This window comes from Danio aesculapii, chromosome 5, assembly GCF_903798145.1.
Source record: "Danio aesculapii chromosome 5, fDanAes4.1, whole genome shotgun sequence".
NCBI lineage: Eukaryota > Metazoa > Chordata > Actinopteri > Cypriniformes > Danionidae > Danio > Danio aesculapii.
The window spans coordinates 13,018,272-13,040,612 of NC_079439.1; the positions used below are offsets into that span (position 1 = coordinate 13,018,272).

Genomic DNA, 22,341 nt, shown 5'->3' on the forward strand with positions numbered 1-22,341 from the left:
TGTGTGTGTAGTCAGAAAAACGCGCCAAGGCACATTCCGCGAAGAATTGAGCAAAATATAAGAACTCATGGCGTCCTCAAGTAAAACACAACCTCAAGCGAGAAATTTACCATGGTAACTCAATTTCTTCATATTGTAGAATGAATTACAATGTTGAGATGTCAGCAGATGATAGAAATAAGAGGCGTTTTTATTAACTCGACGTACAGCATTGCAGTTTTGCTGTGTTTACATGTGCATTTCACTTATTCCCATATGAAAATGTGAATTTATTAACATTAAAACAAGCATGGAATAGAGTATATTTCCTTATGCATGATGTACGAAAATGGATACCAGATATTGTACTATAGCAATATTATGTATTTATGTAATTATAATTATTATGACATTTGGCATTGCTGAAGAAAAACCATGACCAGTTCAATACGAAAATGTAATTTTTGTACCTTTTTTATTAATATTATGCACTTTTGATGGTAGCTATTGCAGTATTAATCTTTATGTTAATATGATGTAGTCCTAAGCTTGTATTAAAAGGTAAAAAAAAAATTTGAAAATGTTAGTGTGGTGGAAATTTGTTAATATTGATGATCACATATTGATGATTGATAATTATATATTGATATTATAAATTGATTAAGGTTTTGCTAAAGTAAAGATCAAATGCTTTATAATCATTGGGCTATTACAGCCATGTGTAATCTACTGGTTGTTTATGAGTTAAGGAGCTGTAGAGAAATTCTTATCTAAAACATTTTAAGATTGTCTTTAACAACGTCTGTAAGCCCATGATTGGGATTCTTTTGCTCGCAGATGCTGTGTGTGTGTAAACTGATCATTCTCTGGAGAATTAAAGCAATTAAAAGACAAACTTTGTCTGACTTTTTCAATTTCAGTCTTCACATCAAAATGTTTTCCTTGTAAACAGGAAGAAAATAATATGCCATTACAGTTTGTTTGATCAAACATGCATGATATATTAAATATTGTCAATTGTTTCCATTTAAAACATAGTTTTCTGTGTAAATATATATTAAAATGTCATTTATTTTTAGCGTCATCACTCCATTCTTCAGTGTCACATACTGATTTGCTGCTATAATATGATCAGTAGTTATTGATGCTCAGTCATTAATTGTGCTTTTTTAATATTATACATTTAAAAAATATAAAACAATTCTGCTTATTCTTTTGTGGAATCAGATACATTTTAGGTTATGGTACATTTTTTATATACAGGATTTATTATTAATAATAAATTATTACTCAGAAATTATTATATTTACAGGATTATTTGGTTAATTTAAAACTTGTCACTTTATTAATCCTAAATAACACAATAAAAACAAACACAAAAAGGTTTTTAAAATGCTTTTTCTTAATTTTCAGGGTTGAAAAGTACAGACCAAAGACATTAGACGACCTCATCTCTCACCAAGACATCCTGAGCACAAGTAAGCAGCGAGAAATGTGGCATTTGTTTTGTTATTATTTTGTGTTGTCACTTGTCACTTTATGTACACTGGAAGCTTCTGTAGCCAAAACAAATTCCTTGTGTGTGTGAAGCACACTTGGCAATAAAACTGATTCTGATTCTGATTATGGCAGCCTTTTTAAAGATATGTTATAATTCTATTGTTGTGCTTTTCTTATTCATTGTTAATTATCTCATAGCTTGATCCATGCAAAACTATAACAGAGAGATTTTCACTAATAGTTACCTAGCTGGTAAGAGAAAATGGTTACAGTACCTTAAAATCACTCCATATCTCTATAAAAACATTGTGGATTTCTTAGTGTTCCTCACACAGGTGAGTGGACTTGACAAACCACCTGTAGAAACTCCCTCTTCACCATTTGCACAGGACACTTTACTTAAAATCCATCTTAAGGACTCAATAAGGATTATTTACTTGTGAATATGTCACAAATCATGTTGCATTACTTGTTTTATTCAACCTTAAATACCTCTTGCCCAACATCTTGCACAAAATTGTTCTGTTATGTAAAAGTACTTGTATAGTCTGTCTTGGGTTATATGTATAGTCAAGTATTTATAGTATATGTATGGTTAGATTGCCACTCTGATATGTTAGTTATGTATAGGTTTAAAATAGCTGTTGCATCAGTGTTGTTCATATTTATGATTGTTTATTTATGTACACAATAAGACACAACATTTTGTTCAACTGTATGTCCACACATGTCGTAAAATGACACTAACGCTCATCTTGAACTTGGTGATACTTTGTGGAAACAACAGCGTGGATTGCACAGTTAATGTACTACTGAACACATTGTTCTGCTATTTATGAGCCTATTTATATATAATGCCTATTTTATAGATGTCTATTTATACAGTTGAAGTTAGAATTATTAGCCCCCCTTTGATTTATTTTTTATTTTTTATTTTTTATATATATTTTCCAAATGATGTTTAACAGAGCAAGGACATTTTCACAGTATGTCTGATAATATTATTTCTTCTGGAGAAAGTCTTGTTTGTTTTATTTCGTCTGGAATAAAAGGAATTTTTAATATTTTAAACCATTTTAAGGTCAACATTATTAGCCCCTTTAAGCTATTTATATTTTTTTGATAGTCTACAGAACAAGCCATTGTTATACAATACCTTGCCTAATTTAGTAGATAAAGCCATATTAGTAGTTTTAGTATTAATATATAATATTATATATTATATTATTAGTAATAGTAGTAGTATTTTTATTATCTTTTTTTTATTTGTTTTATTTGTATTTTTAATATTATTTTTAATTATTTTTTTATTATGTGTATTTTTTATTAGTATTTTTTATTATTAATATTTTTTATAATCATTATTATTTTTACATTATTTGAAATTATTTAATTAATATTTTTATTATATTTATTGTTAATATTATTATTATTATTTTAATAGTTTTTTAAATTTATTATTATTTTAATTTTTATTATCCCTATTATCATTTTTGTTTAGGTGAATTTAGTGTTTATTTTATTAATTTCATTTATTTTATTTTGATATATGAATGAATGTCAACAGAACAAACCATCATTATACAAAAACTTGCCTAATTACCTTAACCTGCCTAGTTAACTTAATTAACCTTGTTAAGCCTTTAAATGTCACTTTAAGCTGTATGGAAGTGTCTTGAAAAATGTCTAGTCAAATATTATTTACAGTCATCATGGCAAAGATAAAATAAATCAGTTATTAGAACTATAATGTTTAAAATGTGTTGGAAAAAATCTCTCCATTTAACAGAAATTGGGGGGGGGGGAACAGAGGGGCTAATAATTCAACTTCAACTGTATACAATGGGCAACAAAATAGTATCTGTATCCGATTGTCTAAATTAGTTGTCCAGTCACTCGACTGGTTGCCAAGTGATTGCATCATTGCCCAAATTTGCCAAGTGTATCATTCATTACCTTAAATTATAATACAAGTATGAACACACCTATTTCGTTTTTAAAAATGTTAGTTTTTTGTCTTAAGTCCAGAAGTTCATCAGTGAAGACCGACTGCCTCATCTGCTCTTCTATGGACCTCCAGGAACAGGAAAGACCTCCACTATATTAGCATGTGCCAGACAGCTGTACAAAGACAAAGAGTTCAACTCCATGGTCCTGGAGGTACTGTACATGTTTTACAAAATGCCTCATATAAAAAAATATATAGCAAAATATGTTGTCATCTTTTTAAATGAATTGAAATCAATTCTCATGTGTGATTAAACAATAACCGTAATAATGATGATATAGGTGAAGCGACTGTTTGATAAAGTTTTAAAATAATGTTTACGCTTGAAAGGGGAACAAAATTCTGCTATTTTGATCCACATTTATCCAGTTGTGTGAATTGTGAAGTACACAAATGATTTAGTATAAAGGAACACTCTATTTCTTTTATTTTTTTAAAATAGGCTGATTTTACAGCTCACCTAGAGTTAAACTGTTGAGTATTACTGTTTTTGAATCCATTCAGCCGATCTTCCAGTCAGGCAGGTGCACTTTTAGCTTAGCATAATTCAACGAATCAGATTAGACCATTAGCATTTCGCTTTAAATTGACTAAAGTGTTAATTAATTTTCCTATTGAAAGCTTGACTCTTCTGTAGTTACATCGTGTGCTAAGACCGACAGAAAAGGAAAAGTTGTTATTTTCTAGGGTGATATGGCTAAAAACAATACTGTCAGTCTGGTGTATCAATCAAAAAACAATTTAGCTACAGAAAAGTCAGGCTTTAAATTGGAAAATGATCAAAACTCTTTGGTCATTTTGGTCACTAAATTTATTTACTGTTACAACACTACCCAGTACATATTTTATAAATGTCATAATTAAATGTTATAATAATTAATGGTCTGGTTTCTACAGCGTTCACTCTAAACTATGAATTTTTTAAAATTACCGTCATAATTTTTTATATTGACTGATTTGTAGTGACCTTTTTTTTTTTTTTTTGGTGTATCACCCATTACATCAACATTAATTTACTTGCTGCAAATCTTTTAAGCTGTTTTTCCTCTCACACATTTCTCCTCCTTAGCTCAATGCATCGGATGATCGTGGTATAGATGTGGTGAGAGGGCCGATCCTTAGCTTTGCCAGCACACGGACCATCTTCAAGTACAAACATTTTACGTTTACTCATTTAGCAGACACTTTTATCCGAAGCATGCTGTATATACAGCGGGTAAAATAAGTATTAAACACGTCACCATTTTTCTCAGAAAACTAAAGGTGCTGGTGACTTGAAATTGTCCACGGATGTTGGACAAAGAAACTACCAAAGAATCCAAATATGAAAAGAAAACAAATCTAATTAGTTTACAAGTTAAGTTATGTGTAATAAAATGAAATGACACAGGGAAGACGTATTGAACACATGAAGGAAGGGATGTGTAGAAAGCAGTGAAAGCCCAGACAGCAGCTGAAATCTCTCAGTAGTTCTTCAGCAACCCTATGCCCTTCATCATTGTAAATGAATATTAGCTGCTTCAGTCCAACATCTACATTAGCAGGATGATGAAGATGAAACCAGGATGGACATTTCAGCAAGACAATGATCCAAAACACAGCTAAGGAAACTCTCAAATGCTTTCAGAGGAAGAAAATCAAGCTGTAGAATGGCCCAGCCAATCACCTGGCCCAAATCCAATAGAAAATACAAACTAAAGATCAGATTTGATAGACGAGACCCACAGAACCATCAAGATTTTTACACTCTGTTGAAGTGCAACCTGTGCAATACAAGTGACTTCATTCTCCATATGAGAGGCGTCTTTAAGCTGACGTCACCAAGAAAGCCTTTCATATAAAGTATTAAATACGTTTCAGTAGTTCAGGACTTCCTCCTTGCATCATTTTGTATTAAACACAACACATTTTTCATTTTTGTTTTATTTTTGTGTGTATTATTTGGGTTTTTACCAAAATCTGGTTCAATTCCATGTCAACAGCTCCTTTAGAAATATTACTCCCAGGAAAAAAACATGACCTGTTCAATACTTATTTTCCGCACTGTATCTATTTATTTATTTCTTACTCTACCGTTGCATCTAAATGTTTTCTGTTGTTGTGCAAGACTGTTGTTTGTGTTCGCTCTTTTAGGAAAGGCTTTAAGTTGGTGATCCTGGACGAGGCGGATGCAATGACCCAGGACGCTCAGAATGCTTTAAGGAGAGGTACTGCACCATCTGCCCTTCCATCAGCTCACCTGCTGAGCCCCCAAATGGCCCCATGGCAGAAGAATAGAGTTAGCTACAGCTAGACATGAATGAGAGCAGGGCAATTACTGTATCACTGGAAAAATATTAGGAGGGTTTTAGTCTGAATTGTATAAAAATACTGCATGCTTTATTCCAGACATTCTTGTGCACGAATGTATGTTTTGAATTTTGATAGATAAAGAGTTTTAGTATTATTATTATTAATATTATTAGTAGTAGTATTATTTTTATTATCTTTTTTTATTTTTATTATTTGTTTTATTGGTTTAATTTATTATCAATATTATTTTGATTTATTATTATGTGAATTTTTTGTATTATTTTTATTGGCATTTATTATTATTATATTATTATTAGCATTATTTTTAATTATTATTATTATTTTTTTATTCTTATAATTTTTTTAGGTAAATTTAGTGTTTTATTTTATTAATTTCAGTTATTTTATTTTGATATATGAATGAGTGAAATATGATTTTGGCAAATAGACTTGCATATTTATATTAAAATATGGGAATGTCTGTTCAGGATATCTTGGTATACATTTTTTTATGATTATTATTTGTTGGCATTTTATTTTATACTTATTTATTTTTTTTTTAAATAATATTAATCTATTTGGTCAGATCTGCTATTTTATCAAATTATTTTAAGGAAAAAAATAATTAAAGAAAAGTGAGTGAGTGAATTGTTCATTTGGACAAAGTGACTACTTATATTCCATAACTGCAATCTTTTTCCAGGATATGTATTATCTTTCATTTCAGCCTTTTTTTTTTTGCACTGTTTAAAATAGTTACTTTATACTTTTAGAGAAAAATATGAGGAAAAAATTGAAGATATGTTGGTACACAATAATATTATTATTATTATTATTATTATTATTATTATTATAATTTTTGCTCATTCATAAAGTATGCATTTTTAATTGCCATTCTTTATTTTAAATATCATTACTGTTATTTATTATCATTACTTCAGTTTAATAATTTCTTTATTGGTATGACAAATGTTAAAAATGTATTGCCAAAGCATTTCTAAAGTTTACATTAAAAGGAACATCTATATATTTAAAAAAAAAAAAATAGTAAATAGTAGTATAGTATTGTAATATATATATATATATATATATATATATATATATATATATATATATATATATATATATATATATATGTATATGTATGTATATGTATGTATATATATATATATATATATATATATATATATGTATATATATATATATATATATATATGTATGTATATATATATATATATATATATATATATATATATATATATATATATATATATAATATAGTATAATTATAGTATAGTATAATTATAATAATTAAATAAAAATACAAATTAATTTAAATATTAAATCAGAATAAACTGTACATTTTAACAATCATTTTTATGGATTAAACAGTAATAATAAATCATAATAATTAGTATATTAACAATGATTCGTTTATAATAATCTCTCTCTCTCTCTCCCTCTCAGTCATTGAGAAGTTCACAGAAAACACCCGTTTCTGTCTGATCTGTAACTACCTTTCAAAGATCATTCCTGCGCTTCAGTCTCGATGCACACGCTTTCGTTTTGGCCCTTTGTCCCAGAACCAGATGATTCCCAGACTAGAGCATGTGATCCAGCAGGAGAGGTGAGACTCGAGCTCAAGTGGATGTGTTTTATGAACGAAATGAATGTTGAATTGAGTGCAGTCTAAGAGCACGTTCAAATCTGCACCAAACTGATGTCAATTGTTCATATTTATATGCTATTGAATGTCATATAATTTACGTTATTACTAGGGCTCTGTGACGAAAACATGCGCAGAATCCAGTCATAAAAACAGAATTTCGTATAACGGGGATTCTGATGGACTTTTGGACAACACATTTTGGAAGAATATATTAAAATTAGTCTTGTACACCTAATTAAATTGCAAAATGCACTGTAAAATGCAGGGTTCCACAATTCCTTCATGTTGTCCCAACACAAATCGATTAAGTTAACTTTTGATTTTTATTAATTTAAGTGGATTGAGCGTAAAACAATTAAGTTGTCCCCAAGGGCTTCAGAAGTGTGTTGGTTCAACTCATATTAAATAAGTTCTTTGAACAAGCAGGAGAAGTGTAGGCTATTTTCTGTAAATATTAATTCACAAGAAATTTTTAATACGAAGTGTGCATAATCTTTGTGTCTTTGTGAATGAATGCCTCAGTGTGGTTCACTACATGCATACTGAGTTTTTTAATCTCACATAGTGGTGGATTCAGCTAAAAACTCCTCCAACCTACAGTTTAAACTGTGGGTTGTGAGCGACAGCCTGTAAGTGTTTTTATTTGTTAAGCCTTAAAAATACACTGTGGACCACCCCTTTAAACAGTTTACCATTTCTTAATCCATTCAGTTGATCTCTGGGTCTGGCAAGAGCACTTTTAGCTTAGCTTAGCATATATCATTGAATTGGATTAGACCATTAGCATCTCGCTCAAAAAAATTAAAAAGTGTTTCGATAATTTTCCTATTTAAAGCTCGACTATTTTGTTGTTGCAGCAATTTGGCAGCAAAGTTCCTTGATTGTATACCAGAATGAGTGTATTGTTCCTAGTCCATCTTAATACACAATGTCACTACAGAAGAGTCAAGCTTTAAATAGGAAAATTATCAAAACTTAAAAATACAAATTGAGTGAGATGCTACTGGTCTAATCTGATTCAAAGATTTATGCTAAGCTAAGCTAAAAGTGCTCTCGTCAGACCTGTAGATCGGCTTAATGGATTCTAAAATGATAAACTTTGTAATTTTAAAGTGAGCCTGTTTCATAACAAAAGTGGAGTGTTCCTTTACCAGGAAATGTTCATTTAGAAAGAACTGTTGCTTTAAGGCCATCTGATGTTTTGATGAGCATTGTGGGTCATATCTGACGTGAATCATCAGATGGATCCACTTTAAAAACCCTGAACACAAAAGCCTGTGTGTGTGGAGTGACCAAACCCTGCGGCACATTTCATTAAAAGAAAACCCTTCACACACAAACACTCTGTTTTCTCTCAGCTCTGCCTGGCACCGACAACTTTAAACCAATAAAACCAAACAATGTCTATCCCCAGCATACATTCATAAATATTTCAAATGGGTTTTGTTCCTGCTTTTTTTCACTGACAGCATTGACATCACTCCAGATGGCATGAAGGCCATTGTGACCCTCTCAACAGGAGACATGAGACGATCACTGAACATTTTACAGGTGTGTGCGTGTGTTAAAGTGATGTTTTAATGGTTTGCTCATCATTACATTGATGCTAACGTGTGTTTTGGTGTGTATAGAGTACTCATATGGCGTATGGGAAGGTGACGGAGGAGACGGTTTACACGTGTACTGGACATCCTCTCAGATCAGACATCGCCAACATACTGGACTGGGCTCTTAATAAAGACTTCACCACCGCTTATAACCGTATCCTTCTGCAAGATTTCTATAGCATGGAACTGAATATAGCAAACTTAAATGCAAATACGCTACTTAATAACTGAAGAAATAATTCTTTCCGACTAGCAGGAATTAATCCAAGCAAACAAACACACACTTCATATAAAATAACACTCACAAGATTTACTGTCGTTCTTTACTGAATGCTGAGATTGCTTTATATATGTACATACATATACACACACTCAGTCGTGTTCAGAATATTAGCAGTGTGTATTAAAATCCTTATAGCGTTTATTTTAATACACACAAATGCATTGGGGTCTCTAAAAATTCCATTTTAAATGAGGAAAAAATTTTCATATATTTTTGCTTTACAGAAAGTAAAGAAAAACAAATATTAGACTGTACTATTTGTACTGTAAAAAAATTATATTTACTTTATTAACTGAAAAATGCTTGAAAATTTAGTTTTCTTGTGACTCACTGAACTAAGATTTAGTTGTATAAGTAAAGTTTATTTGTAAACTAATTTCAAGAGGATCACGTGCTTATGATTGCTTGCAGCCAGTCCTGCATTATTCAATTCATGATTCACCAATCAGACAATTCCTAAGCCACTATAAATACCCTAAGTTACATATAACAGCCATCTTCGTTTTGAAGAATCCCCCCTTCCACCCCTACTCCTCCTCCTTTCCTAGATGGGTGGCCTTGTGGCCCAGTGGTTAGCACTGTTGCCTCACAGCAAGAACGTCACTGATTCTAGTCCTTACCAAGCCAGTCGACGTTTCTGTGCGGAGTTTACACGTTCTCCCCGTGCTCACGTGGGTTTCCCCTGATTTCCTCCCACCATTCAAAAACATGCAACTTAAGTTTATTGACTAATCCAAATCGGCACCATAGACATGCTAGTAAGTCGTTATCTCTTAAGAGCAATCACGATCTGTTCATTAGCTACTACAGTAGGGGAGTTCTCGAGATCTACCTGAGCTCAAACTCCCCTCTCGCCTTGCAATCGGGAGAGAGCCCCGGGCTCGCGGATCTTATGAGCTCTGGGCTCTCAGGACAGCATGCCAAACAAGCTTTATATTCCATCATCAGCTAAGTGTGAACTCATGAATTACAGTTTCTGAGAACACACACCACGATTTCTCTGCATTTCTTGGTTTTGCTTCATGAATAGCATTTTTGATTTCAGCCAACAAGTTTTTTGTTGGGTTAAGTTCAGGGGACTGGGCTGGCCACTTCATGATGTTAAATTTGTTGGTCTGGAATGAAGATGCTGCTCGCTTAAGGCTGCACTTCGGTGTCAAGCGCATGCGTATGCTCCGGCGCAGCCTTCTCGCGGTCGCATAGCCCTCGCCGTGGCTGACGCCGACGCGCACCTCTCAAAAAATGTAACTACACGACGCAAGGCGCAAGCTCTGTGATTGGTCAGCTTGGTAGCTGTGACCAGTGTGGAGAGCCACGCGAACCCGTTGGAGCGAGTGTTTACAAGTGTCGAGTCCTGTGAAGTAGCTCTAGATGGAAACGATTGTTTTGCGTTTACTTTATGATTACTGCTGTTGCACGTCTGCCAGTTCCCGCCTCTAAATAGCGAATTTCGTTACTTGTACGTTAATGTAGCATTCAGAAAAAAACAAAGCACCCACGAAGAAACTCAATACAGAGTAACATAACACAACCTACTGCCAGCTAGCAATTCAGAAGTGATATTACAGAGCAACACAAACAGCACGCAGAAGTATAAATACACAGCTACGCGCAAGGCAGGCATCGTGGATCATGCCGATCACTCGACGCAGAAGTATAAATCACCTTTACTGGTATGTTTGGGGTCGTTGTCTTGTTAAAACAGTCATTTCAAGGGCTTTTCCTCTTCAGCATGGGGTAACATGACCTCAGTTTATGTGGGTGTATCAATTTTGTTACAATTTGTTTAGAAGTGCAAAAATATATTAAAAAATAAATGAAGAAATATTTCTTTTAAATTATAAATTATTATTGTCATAATTATTAATAATTGCTGAATATAGTTATCTTAATGTATATTCATATTTTACAATTTAAACTCTTATACCTTTTTTTAATATTAACTGAAAATGTGCAAAGTTTCACAGTTGAATTTGTTTTATTATTTATTGTACAGCAGTTCTTATTATTAGTAGTATTTTATGCATATTTTAGTTATGTTAATCGATTGGATTAAGGTTGGGAAACCATTACAGAATGCTTTTGTTTAAAATGACATTATTAGAAATAATAATGAAATAATGAATGAATGAATTGAGTAAAACCCTAATTAAAATACAGATTTACCCATGTTTCAAAAGTCCTTATCTAGATTCAACAGAAATCCTGGAGCTGAAAACTCTCAAAGGTCTGGCTCTTCATGACATTTTAACTGAAGTCCATCTTCTCATTCACCGCGGTAAGAAAACACAGTTAACAGAGTTTGACATTTAGGCATGGCTCTAATCACTGCAAATATAACTAGTTCTAAAGCAGCATAGAGTGAAGCACGATGAGCTAATAACAGTTTACACCTGGTCACTTCATGAGATATAACGGTGCAAATGCAATAAGCAACGCAAATGCTACAGATGAGAGTTTGAGTTGTTTATTTCGTTTTATTTCTTTATTTCATTCAAATTGATTTATAAGACAGACTCATATATGTGGTCAAAGGTATGTTTAAAATTGTTTAAATTAAAGGCATGTTTAAATTGGATAGCTCTGTGATCCGCAAAAATGCACGAAGTGACCAGGTGTAAACAGACCTGAAAAAGTACAGCAGTAAAATTGTAGTCGAGTGTATTATAATTTTGCATGCATTTTTGTATGTTTTTATTGTTTTGTAAATACAAATAGAATGGGTTCTAGCACAGTAAATTAATTTGCTCTAATATTTTTGTGTCTTTGTTTCAGTGGACTTTCCGCCCTCTATCCGCATGGGCTTACTTATAAAACTTGCAGATATTGAGTGAGTACTTTTACTTTTTCAGGTTGTTAGTGAATCAGAACTACTTGATTCTGTGTGAATTCCAAATGACGTGTGTAAGCTTGCATTGGTTATTTTCATGTAATAATTTAATTTAGCAAGGATGTATTTAACTAATAAAAATTGAGATTTACATGGATGCAAAAGATTTCCATTTTAAGTAAATGTAACAATTAATATAAAAAATAAAAAGAGCAGAACGACTCTTTTAACATGCTCGAAATCAGCATATTAGACAGATTTTCTAAAGGATTATGCAGAGCTCAGTGAAAATTATGTTTTTTTTTCCACCACCACAACCAGTGTTGCCAGATTGGAAATGTCAAAGTATCGCACCAGAACTTCAAAATTATCGTATTTGGAGGAAAATTATCGTACACAAGTCATACAGTACAGCTATTATCTAGACAAATAGCATTTTGAAACAACGTGCAAATTACCATAATGCATTAAAAAAAGGAATAAATAAAAAGTAGGCGTACCTCAGTGGGAAGGTTCAAACTCCACCTCAGAGTCGCTGTCCTGTGTGTGTTGCCAGATGTTAAGAGATTCATTTTGGGGTACAAATCGAATGCCGTCAAGGACCGCAACATAGTGCTGGTTAGCTTGAAAGCAGTGCACCCTCTCGAATTTAACACACTCTGAGGTGTGCACGAGCCCATTCAGAGTATCTGTAATGAGCCGATTTCATGGCTTTGTCTTGATGAGATTAATTTGGGAAAAAAACGTTCACATGATGCATTTGAATGGGGAAAAACAAGAACATCAAGGGCAAACTTCTCTGTCATTCTCACCTTCGTTTTCAGCACTTCTTTTTAAAATTTTATTGCTTAAACAATCTTAAGCACGCTGCGCGCTGCAGGAATGTTAACTCACGAGAGAGAGCCATTCTCCACTTTGATTGGCTGAGAAAATGTAAGGTAAGATGAGATAGAAAACGTGTCTAACTCCACGTTCACCTCACAGACAGTGGACAAAAGACGCTGCTAGATCAATAAGTATAGAAGCCCTAAGATTACAATGAAATAAATTTTAAATGCCATACATTTCTGAAATTATCGTACATTATAGGATTTTTTTTATTATTGATGGTACAGAGGTCGAAATTATCGTACAAATACGTTAATTATCGTATGTCTGGCAACACTGATCACAACCACCACAACTTGTTTTCGACCCAAATTGTTTTATTCTAATACATAATTATTATGACCTAAAGATAAAGATAAATTGTTAAACGTCATAATTTTCAGTTCTTGATATCACAGCAAATATAAACATTAATAAAGGCAAATAAACAGTCATGAATAAAACAAGTACAAATTACTACACATATAAATAAGGTTTAAGAGATACAAATTAGCAAAGGTCTGTCAGGTTTGTAGTTGTTCTACAGAATATTAATAATTGTATTGTCATCATCACAGTGTAAACTAAGTATAGATAAAGCAGCAAAAGTTATTCAGTCAAGAGAAATGAGTTGATATTTCTCTGGCTTTTTTTTGTTGTTGAATCAACATTCAAGACGAAGACAGCAGCAGCTAAATCAGGCTGACGTAACTTTAAAGTGCCAATGTTTTGCTTTATCTGATTTTCCATGCATGTAGTGTGTAATAAAGCTCTGGGTCTGATTTATCAAATTTGCATACACCCCTTTCTTAAAGAGAACGTACACCAGAATATATTTTAATGTTGTTCATTAATGATTATGGCTTATATGGTTTAAAGTGGCTCAATTAAGTCAATATTTAGGTTAAATAGGTTTACTTAGTTACAGCTGAGCACATGTATAGATCACAACTTTTGAGAGGGAAGTTTATAAATGAGACCCTCATTGTTTTAACCGGTGACTAATATAAATGCCTCTGATTGGCCTTTGTGTTCATAATCTCACCAGAAATGTTTATGATGGAGGTTGAGGTGGATTAACTAGTTCTTCCTTGAATGCATATAAAAATGGACACCTCCAAAACAAATGGAGTAAAAGAGCATATTTATAGCGCTACTTTAAGACTGAATGCACGGTTCTAGTATAATAATCTGTTCTCTCTCAGCTTTTTTACATCAACTTAATGCTTGTATTGTTCAAATTTGACTACCCTGTTGTTATGCTCAGGGCTGTTTTTGCCCCAGTGACTTCCATTTTGAAGACATTTTTGATTGCAAAGCAATGACACTCTATAATCATGCATTCTTGATTGTTGATGGTTTTCCCAGTTGGGAAGAGGTACAATTTGTTACTGCTGATCATCTGTTGGCATTAACCCCTTAGATAGACTTGTGCAAAAATGAATTAAAAGAGCAAATTATAAATTGTAAATCATTAAAGAATGCATGATTATATGATGTCATGACTTTGCAATCAAAAAACGTCATTATAATGGAAGTCAATGAGGAAAAAAAAGCCACGAACATAATGAAAGGGTAGTCAGTTTGCCCAGAGTTTTTGAACATTTTCTAAGCATTTTCACCAATTTTGTGTCTAAATATGATTTGTCACTAAAATCGATGGCCGATAGACATCACGATGCAGAGCCGGCATCGCGATCCTCCGCCCCGCCCCCATCGCAGCAGCTACCCGCTCGCGAAAAATACACACTTATAGGCCCCGTTCACATTAATACGTCTTAATTTTAAAATTGCATTTTAGAACGAAAACTATCCACGTCCACACTGGTGTTTCACATAGCATTTCTGAAAAGATCTTCATCCAAACTATACAGCCTCTGCACTCCAGCAGTCAGCCTTCACATTTTTTGCCAACCAAGTTTGTCGACACCATTATAACGACACATCACTCTGACTATTCATGCCAGAGTCCTGCGGAAAGTGATCGACAGGTGTTAATTTGTGTGTAACTTTTTTGTATTTATGGTTTGGTAATTAGTTCACCACCGCCTACAACGACGATGCCATCATCTATCGCGATGTTTTACATTAGACATCATACGATACTTAAAAATAGTCCGCCATGGATTAAAAACATGTAAAAGAAACTTAATAAAGATGAAGCTGTGATCATAAAGACTAAAATAAAGAAAACTTTGAAGTAAATTACACCTTAAATAATATTAGTGTAGGAACTGGTTGTTTAGTGTTATGTTTATATACTTCTCTTGCATTTATTCCTTATCAGTTGAGGTGCTTGTTTAGAATGTACATTATGAATTCAGTTCCTGTTCTTTTCTTTCTCAACATTAAGGTATCGTCTGGCCTCTGGAACCAGCGAGAAGATTCAGCTGAGCTCAATGGTTGCTGCTTTCCAGGCTGTTAGAGACATAGTCGTCAGCGATGGATAGATCATTTGCTTTCCAACTTTGAAACGTGGATCTGTCATGTCATGAGATCAAGGGGGATAGTTCACCCAAAAATGAAAACTTCCTCGCACTCAATTCAGTTCTAAACCTGTATGACTTTGTTCTGATGAACACAAAGAGGATACACTGAAGAAAGCTTGAAAAGCGGTAACCATTGATCTCCATAGGAGGAAAACGAAATACTATGGATGTCAATGGTTACAGCTTTCTTGCTTTCTTCAAAATATCTTTTGTGTTTGACAGATGAAAAAACTTAAACAGGTTTGGAAGAAGTGAATGATTTTCAGTTTTGGGTGAACTCTGCCTTTAACAACCTCATGTAGTTTTGACCACAATCTGCTCAGAACTCTGTAATATTGTTCAAATTAAATCGTTCTGCTTGAAATGAAGCACGTTTCAGAACTTTGTAAAAGAAATGTGTAATTTTCAAGTTAACTGTAAAAAAAAAAGTCTTTTAAATAAATATTTCAAGTGTAGCGTCATTTTGTTGTTGGGTAATTAGGCATCCTAGCATTTAAAGTGAAGTTTGATTCTCACACATGGCTTGTTTTCAGTCACCTGCCGTGCTCTTTACAATATAGAATCTTTTGCTTGGGAACATCCCTGTAAGTAAGGTATTCCAGGATTTTTGTTGGCAAGGGAAGAGCCTCAACCTGATAAGTGGAAATGGAGAATCTCAGGGCAACACGGCACAGATGTCTGAGACTCGGGACCAGATGAGGAACTTTCCAGAACTTCACATGTCCATCTCTGCACCTACAAACAAAAGGACATTTTGTTTTTTAAGTTATTCAAATTTACTCATTGAAATAACATTTTTTTCCATTCAGTATCACCAGAATGTATTGTCAAATTTCTGTCCATTTCAGTTTCTTTCAACTGCTAGCAAGCATTACTGAAGCCACATTTTCAAAACTAACTTTAAAATGTGGTAAAAGATTTGTAAAACCCCTAGTAACGCTCCAGGGTTTTTCCAATGGGTACTTCAATAAGGAAATACAACAAATTCAGACAATTTCTTGACCCAAACAATAATACATGTCGAAACCACAAGTCCAAGGCACTCGAAAAGGGGAAAAAATGTTTTACAAATCTTTTAAAATGAAAACATTATTTAATTGTTTATTTTTTTGAATCCCTTATCCAAAGAGCACTGACACATAACTACACCCCTGAAGCACTTTTTGTTAGATTTTTTTTTAATTTAAATATTACATGTTTTCATCTTGTGTACAAAAAATAGCGATGCTACAATCGAAATGCTTCATCTATAATTGCAAACGAATGTAATCAAATTGCAAATTTCATGTTTACCTGGAGAAACTATATTTCGGGTTGTATTTTAATTAAACATTAAATTAAATACTCTGGGCGACGCTGTGGGGCAGTAGATAGTGCTGTCGCCTCACAGCAAGAAGGTCGCTAGTTCGAGCCTCGGCTTGGTCAGTTGGCATTTCTGTGTGGAGTTTGCATATTCTCCCTGCGTTCGCATGAGTTTACTCCGGGTGCTCCGGTTTCCGTTTTTTTTTTTGGGAGTCCAAAGACATGCGGTACAGGCTAAATTGTCTGTAGTGTATGTGTGTGAATGAGTGTGTATGGATGTTTCCCAGAAATGGGTTGCAGCTGGAAGGGCATCCGCTGCATAAAACGTGCTGGATAAGTTGGCGGTTCATTCCACTGTGGTGACCCCGGATTAATAAAGGGACTAAGCCGAAAAGAAAATGAATGAATAAATACTCCGTTAGATGCTCTAATTATTTTACAGTGTAAGTTATCATCATCACCTGGAGAAACAAAAAAACTGATTTATTAATAAAATCTTGCAAAGCTAGTTTTTTTTTTATCTGTTTGAATGTAAACCAGGACACCGTGTTTATACAATATGCTTATGTTTGTGAGTTATCAGCATATTGGTGTACATGATCACTGTCATTACAGCACATGGTATGACTTGCATTATCCAGCTGCTGAAAAAAATACTTAATGTACATAATATGCTTGAGTTAAATGAATATTCAAATTACTGTAATTGAGTAGTTTTCTGTAATTTGCTAAGTAGTTTTAAAAATGTGTACTTTTACTTTCCCTTGAGTATATTTTAGTGCTGTATCGGTACGTTTACGCCACTATTTTCCTTCAACCTGCAGTCACTACTTTATTTTTTCCTGTCTAGAATTTTCCTGAAGAATTAGTCCTGTGATTCCTGTCCAATCTATTCGCACATAGAAAGTAAATCACATCATACTAAACAACCTCAAGACATGACGCTTTATAAATGCATCAAGCCATTTGGAAGCATAAAAAGTGTATAAGATGTCCAAAAGTTTTACACACAATAACCCCGAGACTGTTTAGACTGCATGCCACTGATGAGAAGATGAAGGATGTCCACTATATGATAACTGAAATCTCCAAATAGTCTTAAACAATAACTAAATGTACTACAGAATGTTACGTTTTTACACACATACATTGAATGTAAATGCATCAGCTTTTCACAGTGTAATACTCACTACTCTTGAGTACTTTTAAAAGGGCTTTTGCTACTCTTGAGTACTTTTAAAGGGTCTTTTTACTTTTTAATATTTTACTAGTAATATTTACAACAGATACTTTTACTTAAGATTACATGCACTTTTGGGGCAAGTAATGGTACTTTTACTTAAGTAAGATTTTTCAGTACTCTTTCCATCACTGACTCTCTATTCCACAGTATAAATCAATAAAACATAAAACAAGACTTGCGTTACCCTGTAGCGATGACGCCCCCTTGTGGATGGAAAGCACAGCACACGCCACCGGCCCGATTGTGATCGGTGTCTGCGACCAGTTTATCTCGTTCCACATCCCAGATCTGTAACGCCCTGCAACACAATACAGTCCCGCCGGTTGGGTGTCAATTGAGAAAGTGGAGGTATGAGGTCCCAAGCATGACGTTTAAATGTAATGTAGTAATAAAAATATAAGAAATGAGTTTCAGTCTAACAAAAGAATCACTACCAGGGGAAATTTTGGGGGGGAATTTTCTAATAAAAAAGCTTGGCTTTTGCCTAACAAATTCTGTGTTCCCAACAAAGTTAAAGAATTACATTTAGAAGTGTAACACAATATCTACCTCACAAATGAGATTGTATCTAAATTAGATTCATTCACTCATTCATTCATATTCTTTTCGGCTTAGTCCCTTTACTAATCAGGGGTTGCCACAGCAGAATGAACCGCCAACTCTCATACACTCTCATTCACACACATACACTATGGACAATTTAGCTTATCCAAGTCACCTATACCACATGTCTTTGGACTTGTGGGGGAATCCGGAGCACCCAGAGGAAACCCATGCGAACACGGAGAGAACATGCAAACTTCACAAAGAAATGCTAACTGACCCAGCTGGGGCTCGAACCAGCGACCTTCTTGCTGTGAGGCAAGTGTGCTACCCACTGCACCACCATGACGCCCTGTTTTTAAAATTTGGTAATCCTAATTCAAATTGTGTCATTTGTAACTCAAGCATCGAATCTTTGACCGTCTTTTTGTCAAATGCCCAAATGTTAAAGTGTTTTGGTCTGATTTATCGGGTTTTTTTAACATCAAAATGTAAGTTTAACATTGGTTTTTCCATTTGTAATATAATTTGTTACTTTTCACATGACAAGTAACAAATTATATTATATATATATATATATATATATATATATATATATATATATATATAGGCAATTTATTATTTTAATGGGTCAATATTATATTCACAAATGTAAATTTTCTTCATCATTACCCAATTTGCTGAATTTTCTTTGTGACCTAAATTGTTGAATTACATAATTTAAGATTTGCTGATTGGCTATTGCATGTTGGTCTCATTTGTAGTTGTAATACCGCAAATTACATTTGGACAAGTGAAATAAAGAACTACAACACCACGAAAACCTAGCAACAACAACAAAAAAGAATTTAAATGAGCATTAGATATAGCGTTACATGGACATCAGAAAAATAAGACCTATACAAAAATATTTAACCCCTAACCTAGAACAGTGAATTCAAGGCCTAAAATTTCGATTTTTTAAATGTTACACTTTTAAAGACCCTGCGGAAATCCCGTAGAATCAGTGTTGTTACTTTTTAGGATATCTATCTAAATGGGTCAACAGTTTTATTCACATCAACTCATACTTCAGTTTCTCATCAAATCTTCTGACCAATCAAATGCTCTCTAGTATCAGAGATGTCCGGCCCCCTTCAAGATGCTTCTCATTTGCTTTTAATTTGATGCACTTGAGCTCAACCACTTTCACTGGCAGAGTGGTGATAAAACAAAATGCTATTGGCTGCTTCTAAAAAGAGGAGGAGCTAGACTATGTCCCACCCTTTGTGTTTCAGTTGAGATTACATCAAACATAGAATAAAACTGCATATTTCAGAGCACTTCACAGGACCGTTAAAGACTCCCACAACCTATTTTTGACTTTGTCTGCCTCAAGAATCATACGTTCAGCTTAAGTTTTGAAAAAAAATCTAATTTCCATCTTTTTATGTGTGTGTTTACGATGTCAAAACAACATTTGCATGAAGTTACATCGGTTATAAAAATTCAGTCTTCGTTTTCAAAGCACTGACCAAAAAAAGAATATTTGCTTCAAGTGATGTAATTTCCTTGGGGCGGGAAACTATTGAAGGCACTGAGGCATGTTATGTTTTTCTCACATTAATTTGAACAAATGTTTAGGATATATCATTTATGGTGTATAAACTCTGTTATCGTGATATTTCAGTCAACTTCACTTTTTAAAAACAATAATATGATGAAAATACAAAAAAGTTTTAGACATGCCATGTGGTATCTGATGAGGGGTTAGCCTCTTGAGCTAAAGCACAAAATGGTGGAAAAGATCAACAACTGTCAACGGGTTTAAACTGTAAACTGGTTCACTGTAAATTAAACATTTGTTGTATGCCAACCCATCTACAGGAAAATGTATAGAAAATGCTTGAATTGTACCTGCAATTTTAAAGTATTAGAAGAATGAGATTTGAAACGCACAGTTCGCTGTATGAAAAGAATGAAATATGAGAAGAATGAGATGTAAAATGCACACCCGGTTCGCTGCTCACCTGTAGTCTTTAAAAGCGAGCAGCAGACCAACAGGAGAGAAACTGAGGGACGTCAGCAGATTATCACTTCTGTAAGCACACACCTCACAGTCCCTGCAAGGAAAGGAATTTATGTTGTGATGAGTTTGAGAAAATGTATTTAAAAAAAAGAATTATTTGGCACTTAAAGTAATAGTTTGACCAATAAATCCAAATAATTGTACAATTTAAAATTAATACATTTTTAGTCAAAAATAAAATAAAATGGAATAAAATAATCATAATAAATATATTTTGAAAAATTTGCATTAATTTTATTTGAAAAATGTTTTTTTTTTTTAAACAGTAATTTGTTATTGCCATTATCACATGATAATACGGAAAATTTGAAATAACTTTATTATATTGATTTGCTGCTTATAAATGTTTTTTTTTCACCAAAATATCACCAACATTAAAGTGTTTTTGCTGATCTATTAGCATTCAAAATCTTTTAAAAAACAATTTCCTCTCTTATCTTCATTGTAAAGGGTTTGTTTGTTTTGCTATGTTTCAAGAGTTCACACCTACAATATTGCTTGATGCTATTAGCAGGTTTGGCATGCTGTCCCAGGAGAAGAAAAGGAGGAGATGGGGTGGAAGGGGGGATTCTTCCAAAACAAAGATAGGGCAGTAGGGCGAAATCGGTCTATTTATTGTAGATTTAGATCAATCTGATTGGTTTATCACTAATTACGGATGAGAGACCAGCCACGATCAATCATTTCACCTGCTCCTCTCGAAATTAGTTTATAAAGCTGCACTTATATTAATAATGATTGAAATAAGTGCTGCACAATATATCGAAAAAGTATCGTTATTGCGATAAATGTACATGCAATATCCATATCGCAGAGAAATCCAATAGAAGACGAGAAAAACATGACAACAGCCAGTAAGAATCAGAATTTCCACCAATGTTTTTAGTCATTCGTGTTGTTTTAAAGTCTAAATCTTTGCTCCTTGACATAGTTTTGTTCTAGATTTAATTAGCTCAGAACAATATGCATGATCTGTTTAATTTAGATCATTACATAAATGATTTTATTTTTAATTGCTTATTTTTGCTAGTAAGTTATATCGTAAGAAGTATCGTTAATTGCAACACTCGATGACAATATCGCACATTTTCTCAGTATCGTGCAGCCCTGCTTGAAATGTTGATAAAAGATGAGAGATGAACATACTGGACTCTGGTCAGCAGATCTGCAGTGTAGGGGTCCCACAGGTCCAGCCACCAGCCAGTGTTTGAATGATAGGAAGCGATGGCGAGCAGTGCCCCGTCCTGAGAGAAGTCACATGAAGCCATGGTGCGCTCGTGATCGTATGTGAGGTGCTTCATGAAGGTGTACGACCGCAAGCTCCACAAATACACCTTCTGTTCAGACAAGACATTCATACGAGGTAACTCACAATTCAGTTACATTACATTCATTTACACTGTTGAAGGTTCTGTTTTTATTGTTTTGTTTGGGGTTGTAAACCTATTATACAACCAGTAGGTATGCTAGCAGAGTAACCTGAGTTTAGAAAATTAAATAGTGTATGAAATATTCAAATACTTTTTTGTTTATCCATGTAATATTTAAAATCTTAAAAACTTAATTTTTTCGAATTGTTTTGCTTTTTGGTAAAAGTATTTGTATCGTCTTGCTTTAAAGTAAATTTGTTACTTAATATTCAACATGTATGTGTGTGTATA

General features: G+C 33.5%; 2 protein-coding genes across 3 annotated transcripts in view; one reads left to right on the forward strand and one right to left on the reverse strand.

Moving 5' to 3' along the window:
* rfc5 (replication factor C (activator 1) 5) lies at positions 1–15,985 on the forward strand. Its single transcript, XM_056457393.1, has 11 exons — positions 1–114; positions 1,393–1,457; positions 3,503–3,639; positions 4,557–4,636; positions 5,621–5,694; positions 7,247–7,406; positions 8,918–8,999; positions 9,080–9,209; positions 11,539–11,616; positions 12,114–12,168; positions 15,389–15,985. Exons 1-11 carry the CDS (start codon positions 68–70, stop codon positions 15,483–15,485), a joined length of 1,005 nt encoding a protein of 334 aa, XP_056313368.1. The 5' UTR covers positions 1–67; the 3' UTR covers positions 15,486–15,985.
* The window catches only part of wsb2 (WD repeat and SOCS box containing 2), a 26,337-nt gene continuing 17,860 nt past the window's right edge, over positions 13,865–22,341 (reverse strand). For both annotated transcript variants that reach the window (XM_056457392.1, XM_056457391.1), the window contains exons 6-9: positions 21,827–22,017; positions 20,622–20,714; positions 18,254–18,367; positions 13,865–16,259 (exon numbers count right to left, since the gene is read on the reverse strand). In XM_056457392.1, coding sequence (XP_056313367.1) covers positions 16,058–16,259; positions 18,254–18,367; positions 20,622–20,714; positions 21,827–22,017 — 600 coding nt within the window. In that variant the 3' untranslated portion in view covers positions 13,865–16,057. The remainder of the gene's footprint in view (positions 16,260–18,253; positions 18,368–20,621; positions 20,715–21,826; positions 22,018–22,341) is intronic.

Coding starts and splice junctions, on each gene's coding strand:
- rfc5 (XM_056457393.1), top strand. CDS start 68: ATGGCGTCCTCAAGTAAAACACAACCTCAAGCGAGAAATTTACCATG. Junction 4,637..5,620: donor AGCACACGGACCATCTTCAA/GTACAAACATTT, acceptor TCGCTCTTTTAG/GAAAGGCTTTAAGTTGGTGA. Junction 9,210..11,538: donor CTTCACCACCGCTTATAACC/GTATCCTTCTGC, acceptor TAGATTCAACAG/AAATCCTGGAGCTGAAAACT.